Source organism: Ovis canadensis, chromosome 14 (assembly GCF_042477335.2).
Source record: "Ovis canadensis isolate MfBH-ARS-UI-01 breed Bighorn chromosome 14, ARS-UI_OviCan_v2, whole genome shotgun sequence".
NCBI lineage: Eukaryota > Metazoa > Chordata > Mammalia > Artiodactyla > Bovidae > Ovis > Ovis canadensis.
In genome coordinates this window covers 37,388,586-37,403,634 of record NC_091258.1, presented here as the reverse complement: position 1 = coordinate 37,403,634, position 15,049 = coordinate 37,388,586, and the positions used below count along the sequence as shown (strand labels likewise).

Sequence of the window (15,049 nt, the reverse complement as noted above, 5' to 3'; positions counted from 1 at the left end):
CACCATGTTGCCACTCCCGCTGTGCCCCACCCTTGGAAACTCAAATCAGAGACAGGAAGAGCAATCCTTCTCAACAAATAGTCTAGGGATACCTACTTTAGAGTAGAAATGTGAACTCAGCATTTAGTGGTATTGAAACTGATGAAATCAGCAATGCGCCAAGGTAATGTGAATTAAGGGATGATAAACCAGTTCCTGATATGGTGCCCATGATCTTAGAATTTTAAGTGTGGTTTTATCATGAATACAACTCTTTCCAACATTCTGGAAGGCTGAACATTCATATCTCACAGACAAAGCAAGAGGCTTCCGGCTCTGATTCTCCTCCTAGTACTCACTGGAATGACTATTTAGTGACCCCTCATTATATGCTTAAGTATTACACCAATGCAATAAATTATTAGCAATGGTTAACTATTAAAGTGATTAAGCTCGCTCCTGCAGGCATGGCTGATTCAACTCTAACTACTTCCACCTCCCTGCACCCCCTTCCTCCCCCAATTCACATAGAATCTAGCAAAGTGCCTGGTATAGACTAACTCCTCAGTGTTATCCATACTTACTGAACACTGTCAATCCAAACTGAAATACATTATTAAACTAGCCCATACAGGACAAGTTATAATGAAAACAGCCTCCCCTAAGAGGAGAACATCCTGCGGGGGGGTTTTAGAGTCCGAAACTGACTAACCGTCGAAGTGGAAGAAGTGATTGTGCTGGTTTAAGCGAGGTCTGCCTTCGGCTGCCGCCACAGGAACCAAATTCTCATCCAGGTTCTCTCCTGGATGGTCTTCCCGGACACGATTATTGTCAGCAATGTTAAGAGACATCCTGCATGTGGGGCAGGAGGTGTCTTGTTCTAGCCAGGAACGAAGACAGGAGCTACCAAAAAGTTCAAAATAAGATATTCTTAGCACATTTTGTGAGAATTCTCCAGAAGTACTCTGAATGTATCAGTGAGTTGTAATTTTACTTTCTATTCACCATTAGCAAGATTTAAACGTCGAGAAACACTTGCTGACATTGCTTCTCGCCCTGCTTCACCCTAATCTACTTCTGGTGTATCCTGCTCTGAACATCAATTCGTTAACATACACAGTCATCTACAAGATTGAAGGTACGACCCTTTTTCAGTAAGACTTCCTCATACAGCTCACCATTTTCCTCTCCAGCTCAATTTGACTAACTTCCAATCCAACACCCTTGCCTCTCATGTCTTTGAATCCTCTATTCCAATGATCTGTTCTCTCATTCTACTTGAGCTACCCACTAACATGGTCATAATCTTGGCCTTCTCATCAAAATCGTGACTTCAAAGCTCTTATTCTCCAGCTTACTATCTCTCTGCCAGAAGAGTATATGACAGTAATGTTCCAAAATAATGAATGTGGGAATTCAACTCTAACACATTTTGAAATAATAAAGTACCTATAATTACTGTTTGTGATCATGCAACTATTAGCCAAATAAATGATATTTTTAAAAGTTCACATCCCTTTAATCAACACCCTTAAATCACACTTCTAGTTACACCAGCCTTGTATGGGGCTCCAAAAGTATGTAAAATCCTTGCCTTCCAATAATGCTACACTTTTCATAAGCAAATCTAATTTTACTTCATACCTCCAGCTCAAATGGATCAGTGACCTAAATGTAAGGGATAAAACCATAAACCTATTAGAAAAAAACTATCATGAATTCAGATTTGGCAATGGATTCTTAGATCTGATACTCAAACTATGAGCTACAAAAGAAAGAATGGGTAAATTGGATTTCATTTGAAATTTAAAAGTTATACATCAGAGGATATTACCAAGTAAGAAGACAAGCTACTGAATGGGAGAAAATATTTGCAAATCATACATCTGATAAGGGTTTAGTAACCAGAATACTCATCAACAGAAAGAAAAACAACCCAAATAAAATAGGATAATCTGACTTCAACAGACATTCTCCAAAGAGAATGCACAAATGCACCAACAAGCATATGAAACAATGATCAGCACCGCTGGGTAATAAAGAAATGAAATGCAAATCAAACCACAATGAGAAACCACTTTACAACCTTTAAGATGGCTATTATCTAATGTAAAATGTAAACAGGTATACTAGCTATAGAAAACAAGTACGATAGCTCCTCAAAAACAGAATTATCACATGATCCAGCAACTCCACCCCTAGGTATATACCCTAAAGAACTGAAAGCAGGGTCTTGAAAAGAAATGTGTACCCCCATGTTTGAAGCAGCATTACTAGCCTGAGAAGGCAGAAACCACCTAAATGTCTGTTGACAGATGAATGGAGAAACACAATGTGATACACACACACAATGGAATACTGTTCAGCTTTAGAAAGGCAGGAAATTCTGACATGTTACATCATGGATGAACCTTGAAGACATTCAAGTTGCTCAGTCGTGTCCGACTCTTTGCGACCCCATGAATCACAGCATGCCGGGCCTCCCTGTCCATCACCAACTCCCGGAGTCGACCCAAACTCATGTGCACTGAGTTGGTGATGCCATCCAGCCATCTCATCCTCTGTCTTCCCCTTCTCTTCCTGCCTCCAATCCCTCCCAGCATCAGGGTCTTTTCCAATGAGTCATCTCTTCCCATGAGGTGGCCTAAGTATTGGAGTTTCAGCTTTAGCATCATTCCTTCCAAAGAACACCCAGGGCTGATCTCCTTTAGAATGGACTGGTTGGATCTCCTTGCAGTCCAAGGGACTCTCAAGAGTCTTTTCCAACACCACAGTTCAAAAGCATCACTTGTTCGGCACTCAGCTTTCTTCACAGTCCAACTCTCACATCCATACATGACCACTAGAAAAACCATAGCCTTGACTAGAAGGACCTTTGTTGGCAAAGTAGTATCTCTGCTTTTGAATATGCTATCTAGGTTGGTCATAACTTTCCTTCCAAGGAGTAAGCATCTTTTAATTTCATGGCTGCAATCACCATCTGCAGTGATTTTGGAGCCCCCAAAAATAGTCTGACACTGTTTCCACTGCTTCCCCGTCTATTTTCCATGAAGTGATGGGACCAGATGTCATAATCTTAGTTTTCTGAATGTTGAGCTTTAAGTCAACTTTTTCACTCCCCACTTTCACTTTCATCAAGAGGCTTTTTAGTTCCTCTTCACTTTCTGCCATTACGCTAAGTGAAAAAAGCCAGACATAAAAATATTGTACGATGTGCTATTGTGTGATAGCTGACAGAAAATAGAAAGGTGGTTGCCAAGGACTGAGGAGAAGGGGAGGCTGTGGAGTTACTGTTTAATGGGTATAGAGTTTCAGTCTGGGAAGATGAAAAAGTTCTTGAGATGGATTGTGGTAAAGGTTGCCCAACAACGTGAATGTACTCAATGTCACTGAACTGGTACACTTAAAAATGCTTAAATGGTAAAATTTATGTTATGTATACATTTTTGAGGGTTTCCCTGGTGGCTCAGATGGTGAAGTATCTGCCTGAAATGCAAGAGACCTGGGTTCAATCCCTAGGTCAGGAAGACCCCTGGAGAAGGGAATGGCCACCCACTCCAGGATTCTTATCTGGAGAATTTCACGGACAGAGGAGCCTAGTGGACTACAATCCATGAGGTCACAAAGAGTTGGACACAACAGAGCAACTAACACTTTCACTTCATACATATTTTACGACAACAAAAACATCACATTTGAGAACTACCATTAAAAAAACCCCCACCATAATGAGATACCACTTCCTACCAACTAAAATAGCTATAAGAGGAAATAACAGAAAACATTAAGTATTGTTGAGGATCTGAAGAAACTGGAACCCTCATACATTGCTGATAGGATGTAAAATGGTGCAGCTGCTGTGGGAAAATCTGGTCGTTCTTCAAGGAGTTAAACGTAGAATTACCCTATGACTCAGCAGTTTCACTCCTAAATATATACTGAAAAGAATTAAAAACAGGTACTCCAACAGATATAGATATCTGTTCACAAATGTTTATATTAATAGCATCATTTGGAATAGCTAAAAAGTGGAAGAATGTAGGGTCCATCAATGGATGAATGAATAAACAGATTGTTCAATTATTATAAAAATGTTTAACTCAGTCATGAAAAGGAACGACGGTACTGAAATATGCTACACCTTGGATGACTTTGAAATTTTTACGCTTCGTAAAAGAAGGCAGTCACAAGAAGTCACATATTGCATGATTCCTTTCATAAGGACTTTCCAGAAAAGGCAAACCCACAGAGACAGGGAGTGGATTACTGGCTAGGTAATGTGGAGAGGAAGGAGTGGGAGTGACTTTCTGTAACGGATATGGGGGTTATTCTGGGGTGATGAGCAAGTTTTGAACTTATAGAAGAATGGTGGCTGACCACACTGTGAGTGCAGTAAACGCCACTGCTGTATACTCTAGGATGGCTGATTGTATGCTATATGAATTTTGCCTCAATTAAAAAAAGTAAATCCTAAAATTAATCTAATTAAATGCTTGAAAGCATTTCTTCTGGAGTGAAATATGCTCTTTTGAGTTATTCTTCCAAACTTTCTCCAAGCTCCTTAGGAACTATCTGAAAGCTTTTGAGAAATTCGTGTGTCTCTGGTCTTCCAACCTCATCAATCAGCACCATCATCCATCCAGCCGCTCAGCTGCAAAACTAGAAGAATCCCCGACACCTTACGTTCCCCACACTCTCACAGCCAGTCTGCACCATGCGCCTCCTGCTCCTCCTCACGCCTGTCCACCCGCCTCCTGCTCCTCTTCCACTGCTCTAGCCCACACGCCTCTTGGCGCCCATCCGAACCCCAGCAGCCCTTACTAACTGGCCTCCCTGACCTTTCCCAGCTGCATATCTGATCCCGATCCCCTACTTTAAAACCTTCCATGGCCCTCAGTTCCCTGCAAGGTGACTCAAGCGTGCGTCTTCTGCCTCAGCAAACACCACTCCCCACTCTGACATTCTGAGCTCCTGCCACACGGGTTCTCTTTCATTCCTTGGATACTCCCTTTTGCTTTTTTAGTAATGTTCCCTCTATCTCAAAGGCTCCTCCACCTGATCCCTTCTTCTGATGCCGTCACGCCTACTCATTGTCAAGAGTCACCTTCTCCAGGTGTCAGATTCCTTTGTTACAAGCTCTCAAGGACCACATTCTTTTTCTTTAGAGCACCTGTCTCAATTTATCCTTACATGCTCATAAACACTCCTGCTTAATCATGTCTATCTCCTCCATGAGGCTGAACACCTTGTGAAACAAAGACCACCTCTGTCATTTTAACATTATCTCCCGGAAGCCAACTCAGCAGGCCAGCACATTAAAAAAAAAAAAAATCAATAAATTTGTTGAGCTACTGATACTCCAGCTCCAAAATCTTTCTAACATTAAAAAGGAGAAAAAAAACTATGTGGGAATACAAATAAAGAAAGGAAGATTAAAGATGTAAAGATTATAACTTTCTCAATTTGCAAGATTGACCATAGATACAAAAGGTCAAGAGATACCTCAAGGTCTATCAACAAGAAAAACATCCCATCTACTAACAGAATAATTTAGGATTTAGGTTGAACAGACACAGTCCATATGAGAGCTCTAAAAATGAACAACATTAGGAGGTGAGGACTGCAAGAGACAAGGGCTCGCAGGGGACAGGAAAGCCTGTACTGCACACAGATCTGGTCCAGCCGTGGAGGTTCTGTAATCCCTGATGACACAGTCACAGTTCCGGGCTGCTCACTGTCTCTGGTCTGATCCCCATCCCATCACACTGCCCTGGTATGTGTTTCTATGTTGCTTCTGGGCATTCGCGAAATGCACAAATAAATATTCTCACCCCAATAAAGGTAAGAAAAGGGAATAAGCTATTGGAAAGCGAGGATTCCTCCACCCCTTTAAGTCTTAGGGGACTATGTGTTATACCTCAGAGCTTACACAGACAAGGAATGTGAAGACGGCTAACACATCCAGAAATTGAGATGGCAAACAGTGGGGAACAATCCTGCCGTGTAGGGAAGAGGCTGAGAGGTAAGGCAGACACTCCCAGGTCCCCACCCCGCTCAGTACCAGCACCGTGGCCAGTCTGGGGGAACGCGCCCACTCTTCAGCTAAGCTTGGTCTTAAGCCCCGGCACAAGAAGCATCCTTGTGGCCTGGACAGAACACGAGTCCCATGTGGCCCCCTGCAAAGCTCCTACTTGTGGAAAAGATGTCCACAGGGCAGTTTCCTCGCAGCCTGCATGGAGTCCCAGCAGATGGCGCAGTCATCGTTATTGACAGCCAGCTCCTCTGGAGTTGCCACTGCAAACCTGTAAGGAAAAAAACGAAAACCATCACAGAGCGCCCCTGGCAGGGATCTCTGTCAATCCCACAAACACTGAGCATCACTTGCATCACAGATTTCACCTTTCCATCAGCACAGAGGAGTCACGTTCAACATGAAATCTCCACCCACGAAAACCATGACAACCACCCTCTCTCCAGAGGTCATCAAAGAGCAAGAAACCCATACACAGAAACCGACTGTGTCGTAACGTAACGGCCCTCGTTGATGACGGCATGAGCGGACATTTCTGGGTAGACCAGGAGAGTTAAGACACCTCAGAGAGCCAAACTGCTCCCCTGCACACAAAAAGGATGGCTGTTACTCTCACACCTTTCAGGCTGGGTTTAGTCTCAGGATGCCAAGTGAACACCTCAGTGAGGTTAAGAGTGTGAGAGACAGAATGTATGTTTGTGTGTGTGGATGTAAGCATGCATGTGTAAGGAATAAAAAGGGCAGAAGCCCAAGAAGACTTCCATTTAAAAATAATGATGATAAAAATAACGATGTACTAAAAGAACCTAATATTTACCCAGTACTGTTCTAAGTATATTATGTTCATTATCCCACTGAATCCACCCAACATTCCAGGAAGAAGGTATTATTATCCCTAGTCTTAAGCAACCCAGGCACAGGGAGCTAAGTAAATTGTCCAGAATCACACAGTAACTAAGCAGGCTTCACATCTAGGCAGCCTGACTCCCGAGCCTGCACTCTTCACCATTCCATTAACAGCTGAAAAAAGCAGGGATATAACCCAGGCTCTGTTATTATTAAAGATCTCAAACGTGTCAACATGGGCGGCGTCAACCTGCTGACTCACCTGGCTTCCATGTTCCCGACCACTCGCAAGTAGTTCTTGTGCCGGCGGATGCGACGCTGTACTTCATGAAACAGGTAACGCAGCTGCATGAAGATGACCAAGCTGGCCATGGACAACCAGATGTTGCCAAACAACTTGATGAGAGGGAGAGAGAGTAAAATGCACAATAAAGGCCAAAGCGAACTGGCTAGCGCTAAGGGCGAGGCCAGCAACGGAAGGTCTGAGTCGTGGGTAAAGGTGAGCAGGAGCAGGCACTGGCGAAGCAAACGCGCATACTTCTCTCACGACTCTCAACACTGCCCATGCTCTTCATTCCATCCACAGCCATCTGTTCTGAGGAACTCACCAGAAAGTTTAAAGCTTTATGCCAAATGATGTACATTCATGCAATTATAAAACAGAAAATCAGGAAACAGACCAAACGCCCAGCAGGGGAACAGTTATACTGTGAACTCACATAATGTAATATTATATATTCATTACATGTATCATAAAATATAATTATATCCTATTATATTGTATATATAACATTTTGAAGATTAATAAAATGGGTAAATAATATTTTAAGTGAAAAGAGGAAAAAAGTACTTCAAAAAAAATAATATATGACCAAAAAATTATATAAAGATGTGAAGAGGCAAACAACTGAATAAAATCTAAATACTCATTATGGGAGCAGGGTGTTCAACAGCTAGGGGTAGAGAATTGAAGGAAGGAAAGTGGTCAAAAGGTACTAACTTTCAGTTATAAGATAAAAACTTAGTGGGGATGTAACATACGACATGATAACTATAGTCATAACAGCGCTGTATAATGTATTTCAATTAAATCATACTTCTGTTGCGGAATTTTTATCTTAAAGGTATTAAAATGATTTAGAAGAAATGTTGCTAGCATAGGAAGGTGCACAGAATACAACAGCTACAAAAACCTAAGCTATATGCCCAATACATGATGAACATATGGCTGTGAATAAATAAAGAAGCAGTAACCACAAAAAAAAGTCAACACTTAACTTTGGACATTTGTTGGTGGGGTGGGGGTGGGGCCTTTTTTTTTTAAGTACATTTTCAAAGTCATTTTTTAAAAGTACACTTAGAAATGTGCTATGTTCAACTCCCAAATTTTTAAATGCTACTTTGACTGGCTTACTATATAAACAAATTGCCCATCAAATATGTTGATTCTCACCATTCTGAGATCACTGAAGTGCTAACCAGGGAAGCAGGTTTTCAACATGGTGATTTCTTGCACACCAAAGTAAAATGCAAACAATGAAGTAGGAGAAATTAAGAATAAAGACTTTGCTTTTAATTACAAAGATGGAACATTTATGCATCCATGAAGCACCTAACACTGTGGGAGTCCCCTTTACCACCTACAAAGTAACTGCTAAAGATCAGAAGCCACAGAATCTATGAGGAGAGGAATTCTCTTAATACCAAGCTAAAAGAATTATCTACTGACTTTGTCAGCAGAGTGAGTTAAGTCTCCTGGGAGGACAGCAAGCACCTCTTGAGCTGGGCACCAAAGCTGTTCCACACTGTTTTACACCCATTGGCCAGGAAGAAAAAAAAGGGGAGGGGCACAGTTGCATCATTTTCATAGTCTTTTAAGTGGGTCATCCACAAATGTTTCACTTATTAAACTCTGTACTAAACAGAGTTCCTGATTCTAAAAACCTCAGCTCTCTCTGTAGGAGTTCCCTCTGGGAAACTTACCAACATGTGAATATGGTGCATGAGGTCCAAGGACAAGAGAGTGAGCTCCATGACGAAATCTGTGTAATAGACATACGTCCCCTTTCCTTCCCATGTCCCTTCATGGTTGAGGTCCCAGAGGTGAATTACATATCTGCCACGAACAGAGAAGAATCGTGTTAATGATTTACTGTTGCAATTGAATTTGTTTTAAATAGGATAGACTCATGTTTTTACAATTTTTTTACACGTTATATTTTAAAATCAACTGTACGAGTAGACTTCCATCACCTCCCTCCCAAATTTCTACTCACCGTAAAATCACATGAGCAGTCCTCACAGTCACAAGAAGAGACTATTTTAAAAAAGAGAGATTTTTTTTTCCTTTTAGTAAAGTTTAGGATTGCTCAGACCAAATTAACTTTTGCAAAATGATAAAAGACAAACATTTCTCAGTTCAATTAAAAAGCAGGTTGTTCAATGGCTGTGGGGGTGAGGGGGACTTGGAGGATGGCAGTCACAAGCTACCAGTTATAAGGTAAATAAGTACGGGGGAGGTAATGTATAACATGACTACAGGCAATAGTGCTGTGTCGTATACTTCAAAGTTGTGAACAGAGGACATCCTAAAAAGTTTCATCACAGGGAAAAAAACATTGTGGGAGTATTAAGAGGATACTTATTGTGGTAATAATCATTTCACAAATTATTATCATCATTATGTTGTACACCTTAAACTTATACAGACTGTATATCTCATTAAAACTGAAAGAAAAAAAAAGCAAGTTACCAACCATTTTAGTCCATGTGCTTCAAATTTGCATTGCATATTCTCATGACCTAGAAACTCAACTTTTATTGAGCCTTTTCCTGTTTATAGGTGACAACCAACTACACCTGTCCAGCTCCTGGGGATGCCTTCCACAGTCTTGAGGTCACTGAGTTTGACAATCACTTCTATTTTGTACAGCACTGAATCATCGTAACTGATAACCTGAAGAGGCTGTCTGAATGCCTGGTGACCATTTACCCAAGGTGAGGTTTAGACCCTGCTATCCTAGACATCTACGAGTCCCTGCCTGCTGCATAATGCTTTCTGCACCCTGTTCATTGACACAGAAGAAAACCGAATGCACGAAATCAATAACAAAATAAGACCTTCATGGTATTTTGCATTATAGAAACTGATGTTAAGAAAAGTTTCCTCTTAATCTAGAATTAAACATAAACATTCTTAGAGATTAGAAAACTTTCATTTACAAATAGAAAATATTTTGCACAGAAGAAAAACACTATAAAAACATGATTTAGTTCAAAATATCAAATCTATAAGATGGTATTTTATCTTAAGAACTTAATGAGCTAAAATAAAAATATGTACTATGACCCAATAGATCTATTTTAAGTATCTTTATTTTTAGGTATAGCTTTTTTAAAGTTTGGCCTAGTAGTAATTAAAAGCTCAAGAAACAAAGAAGGAAAACAATGTACTTACACTACATTATACTCCAAAATGAACACTATTAAGCAAAATAAATTTTAATCCTATTCTAACAAATTCCCAATTAGCAGTTTAAACTTACAGTTTTGATATTAGCCATCTATTAATAGTGATACTAGATATCTATTATTTCACTCTTTCATTAACAGCAATTATGGACAAGATAAGAGTGTTTTTCCTTTGGCCTGAAAAAAAAAAGCAAATATAGCCACTGAAAAGAAAGAACATACAAAAAATCTGATTTCCATTGAACAGAAATTGGTATTTTCAGAAAGGTTTTTAAAAGTACATTTTCAATATACATGTGTATCTCAGATTATTCTCTGAAAATAATTAATACAGTTTCCATATTTATTGTATTATTTTGTAAAACCTTAATTTATGGCCTATCTAAACTAACCAATTACAGGTGGTAGTTAAGTCACTAAGCTAAGTCCAACTCTTTGCAACCCCCTGGACTGTAGCAGGTCAGGCTCCTCTGTCCATAGGATTTCTCAGGTGGGATTACTGGAGTGAGTTGCCACTTCCTACTCCAAACCAATTACAGGGTATTTCCCTATTGTTACCAGGCACTGCTTCTTAAGGAGAAAACCTTTCCCACTTTGAAGCCATAGACCTTGGATTATGCTAATTTTACCACTTAGGAACTTTTAGCAGTTTAGCTTCCATGCCATTTTTCCATTCATAAACAGGCATGTAAGGTATTTACAACAATCCCCAGTGTAGAGTAAGCACTATGTATAACTGCTGGCAAAAATAATTACAGCTGACCCTTGGGCAACAGAGGAGTGCCTAATTTATCGTCAGCCCTCCATATCCAATTCCTCTGCATCTGTGGATTCAACCACCCAGGGACCGGGTAGTACTTCCTCCTGAAAAATATCCACATGTAAGTGGACCCACACAGTTCACATGTTGTTCAAGGGTCAACTGTACTTTTCATTAGGCTGTAGCAAGGATTACATGAAATAACACACATAGAAGCATTCAGTACCAGAACCCAATCTAAAGCAAAGGAACTCCAAAAATGTTTGTTAAAATGAAAGACCAGCTATCCATCACAGGTGAAAAATAATCTGTCAACCACCCTCTAGCTTCCTTGGAAGTACACGGGAACACACCAGAGCAAAAGCCTATGTCTGTATCTTACCTCTGCAGCCATGAAAGCCAACGTGTGCATCCCATGGGTGTAGCCCGTGACGCAACAGACGACTGCTAATCCACAGCAGGAAAGCAGCATGGCGATCAGGAGGGACAGAACTCGGCCGTGGCTGCTCATGGGGGTGGTGGGAGAAAAAGAAAGCTGGAAGGACAAAACAGAAGAAAGAAGCTCGTCTTCAGCATGGCAGGGTTAGACCTGACCGAGAAATTCGAGGTTAATCTTGGTGTCTTTGTTGGGAAGTCTGCACAGAAAAGTATCCCATTACCAGATGGTCAGAATTCTCTAGCCAACCTCAATATGAGTATGCGCTGGTACCTTGAGATCTTCACCGCTTAATTTAGGGATCATAATATCCATGATATTTTCATCTCAAATTCTCAAGAATCCTCCTACTGGTGGGGTTACAAGCCTCTAGAAGCAACTTGCCAGAGTTCTGTCATTCTCCCTCTGGCTTCAACAGGACTCTGGGCAACACCGTGTTCTGTCGTGCTCTTTCTCAATCTTGCTCTAATCCTAACCCCTCAAGGTCAGCTGGGGGGACATTCCTAGCCTGTTCACAGCTGGGACAACTGATGTGTACTCCAGGTGAAGATGGACCACTATCATTGTGCTATGTTAATGGTACACAAGCAGAGGCAACAGCTTGGAGAAGGGAGGTCTGGAGCTGTGACTCCTGAGCAGGAGACTGTAGATACCAAACCAGCTGGGGAGACAAGCAGTACCTGTTCATGGCCCGGGATGGGAGCTGAATTCCGAAAACAGCTCAAGGCTGTGGAACTGAGATCAACCCACAAAGAGGTGCAAGGACCACCATGGTCCATGAAGACTGCATAAAGAAAGGGGCAAAGAGCACTGTGGGGTGGGTTTCACAGAGCAGTAGGATGGCAGGTGCCCATCTGCTCTGGATCTATGAGATTAGTTCGGGAGCACTCAGGAATGAAGATTCTCCTGCACAACTCTGTAGCCAAAAAGCAGAACTTATATCCCGATAGAAAAGGATTCACTTCTCCAGGGACCAAGGGAGCAAGGGGAGCTACCTCAGCGCTGGCCCGGGGGTGGAAACAACATACACTAGTCAGAAAGAGGAGCCCCAAGGGCCAGAGTAAGAAGGGAAAAAACGGAAGGAGATTAGAAAGCATCTGGAAGAGATCAGCTATTTTTCCAGTTTAAGCTTCCCTTTCACTGTGATCAAAACAGTTTGTGTTAGATGAACTGACCCCACGTGGGCTGTCATGTAACACTACTGGGGAGGGGAGAAAGCCTCCTGAGGGGACATTGTCCCTGCATGCCTTGGGTGCTGCAGAAAGTTCCTCAAGAAACAGGAAGGAGGTGCCTGAGCCAGGAGCCTTCCGTGTGTCACGGCTCATTCGTATGACACCACTCAGACCTGCCATGTGTATGCCTAAGCAGGAAAAGAAGAGCTTGGGTAAAAACTCACATATTCAAACCGGTCCTTGCAGAGCTGAACCATCAGGTGCAGAAATACCAGTCCAGCAAACCAGAGGCACCACATGACCACTTCTTCCACTGTTTGGACATTCAGCACCCCGAAAATGAAAATGAACTTGTAGAAAATAAAATTCCAAAACTTGTCTTTGAGGTGCTAAAAAGAAAAATATTTGCAAAGGTGAGTACCATTACACCTAACCCGTTCTAGAGATGATAAGCTGGCTTTTAAGGAGGAGAGAATATTCTAATCTCTGTTTAAAAACACTTGTCCATGACAAAACCAAAGGCAAAGAAAGAAATGAGTCCTGTGAAGAACAAAAGTAAGACATCTAGGAAGTAATCTATAGATTCTGGATTGAATTCCTCAGTCAGTTATGAAATTTTAGACATTAAGAGTGGAATAATATTAGTTTAGTATAATATTAATAATATGTTATATAACAGAATAAAACACAGAATAAAAAAGAATGGTGACAGCTACAAGTATCATTTTTACTACTTCTGCTCTCTGAATTCTTAAAACAAAAGAGTAGACATTCTTTTTTTTAAACATCCTTCAGATTCAAAAATAACATATGCTAATTTTCCAGCCATAATCAATAATGTATGCAAAAGTACAAAGAAAAGGTAAAACAAAAATGATGCCTTAACATTTTCATGCCATTTTCTTCCTAAATGTAAAACACTGATTGATGCCAATGAACACTGTCTGAATAGACCACTTTAGTGGTTACAGATGGTCACTGAAATGTTTTTTCACCATTCAAAAAATATTGCAATGAATATCTTTGTACAAGATTCTATTTATTCAGCAATCAAAGGTTATGGGTGTTATTATAGTTTCTAATTATAAGTGTACATGCCCACATAAGTATATCTGCTTTATTGTACTCTTTCTTACACTAAGAATATGCAGTTTTAAAAATATTTACCATCCTGAAAAAAAAAAGAAGGGCAACGAGGAGCATCAACCCAACAGATATTAAAAAGCACCATCAACTGTGGTGGTGGAACCCAAGTGTGGAGGAGGATGGAAACACAGCTCCTAAGGTACTTTTATATAAAGTTTTTAAACTGTGTAAATGTTTCACCAATTCAAAATTTTAAACAGAAAGAAAAGCAAAATTAAAAAAAAACAGAAATAATTGAACCCACATGTGGAACACATTGATAACAAGACTATTTAAAGATAAGAGTTATTTTGAGAACTTTAAAACACTGTACTGTGCCTAGACACCCTTTGTTCAGAGAATAAAATGAACTAGGAATCCTTAGTGAATGTCTGTTTCTAGATCTGGGGCAGGAAGCATGAGGTGAAGCTAGAACATTCTGTGCCCTGGTTCTGAACCTTTGTTCCACCATCTATTTCCTGTGTGGCTTTGGTTACCATCCCCATGCTTTGGTTTCCCATCTATAAGACAGGTCTTATAACAATAGCACATATCTCATAGAATAGTTGGGGAAACTAAGTAAGTTAATACATATATTGTGCTTAGACAAATGCCACAGTAGGCATTAAGTGCATTTAAAAAAAAAAATCCTTGTTCTACACCACCACTTAACAGTTTAATATTTGTCCCATTTTAGGTATTCAATGTCTTTGCCCCTAGTATTTACTCTACTTCTTTAACATTAAGCACCCAGAGAGTAAACCCATGTCAACTCTGTAGAGCTCTAACTCAAAACAGTGCTTAGTAAATACTACAGGATGACTCTGGTCAAAAATGGTCATCACAGAACAACATGAAAGGCGTGATCTATACAGAAAAAAGAGTGACAAATGTGCCGATTATGATTACCTCCAGGTATTTAAAAATCTCTGTAATACTTCAAGGTTAGTTTTCTGTAAATTTTGAACTGGTATTTAACATTTTAGGAAACATAAAGTGGTACATAAGGCTCACGGCTGCCAGAACAATCCACCAACAATTGGACAGCTTGCTTGCCCTGACTGATTTCTTGCCCACAAGTTAAAACAGAAGCATCAAAGAAAGCTTTGGGGGACTACCCTGTTGGTCCAATGGCTGGGGGCCCGAGTTTGATCCCTGGTCACGGAACTAGATCCCACATGCCACAACTAAGATCTGGTGCAGCCAAATACACAAATTAAATTAAAAAA

General features: G+C 40.6%; 1 protein-coding gene across 1 annotated transcript in view; it reads right to left on the bottom strand.

Moving 5' to 3' along the window:
* AMFR (autocrine motility factor receptor) overlaps positions 1-15,049 on the bottom strand; it is a 44,753-nt gene that overhangs the window by 13,946 nt on the left and 15,758 nt on the right. The window contains exons 3-9 of the mRNA XM_069549883.1: positions 12,920-13,084; positions 11,470-11,622; positions 9,133-9,173; positions 8,840-8,972; positions 7,119-7,252; positions 6,171-6,281; positions 692-882 (exon numbers count right to left, since the gene is read on the bottom strand). Of these exons, the coding sequence (XP_069405984.1) occupies positions 692-882; positions 6,171-6,281; positions 7,119-7,252; positions 8,840-8,972; positions 9,133-9,173; positions 11,470-11,622; positions 12,920-13,084 (928 nt within the window). The remainder of the gene's footprint in view (positions 1-691; positions 883-6,170; positions 6,282-7,118; positions 7,253-8,839; positions 8,973-9,132; positions 9,174-11,469; positions 11,623-12,919; positions 13,085-15,049) is intronic.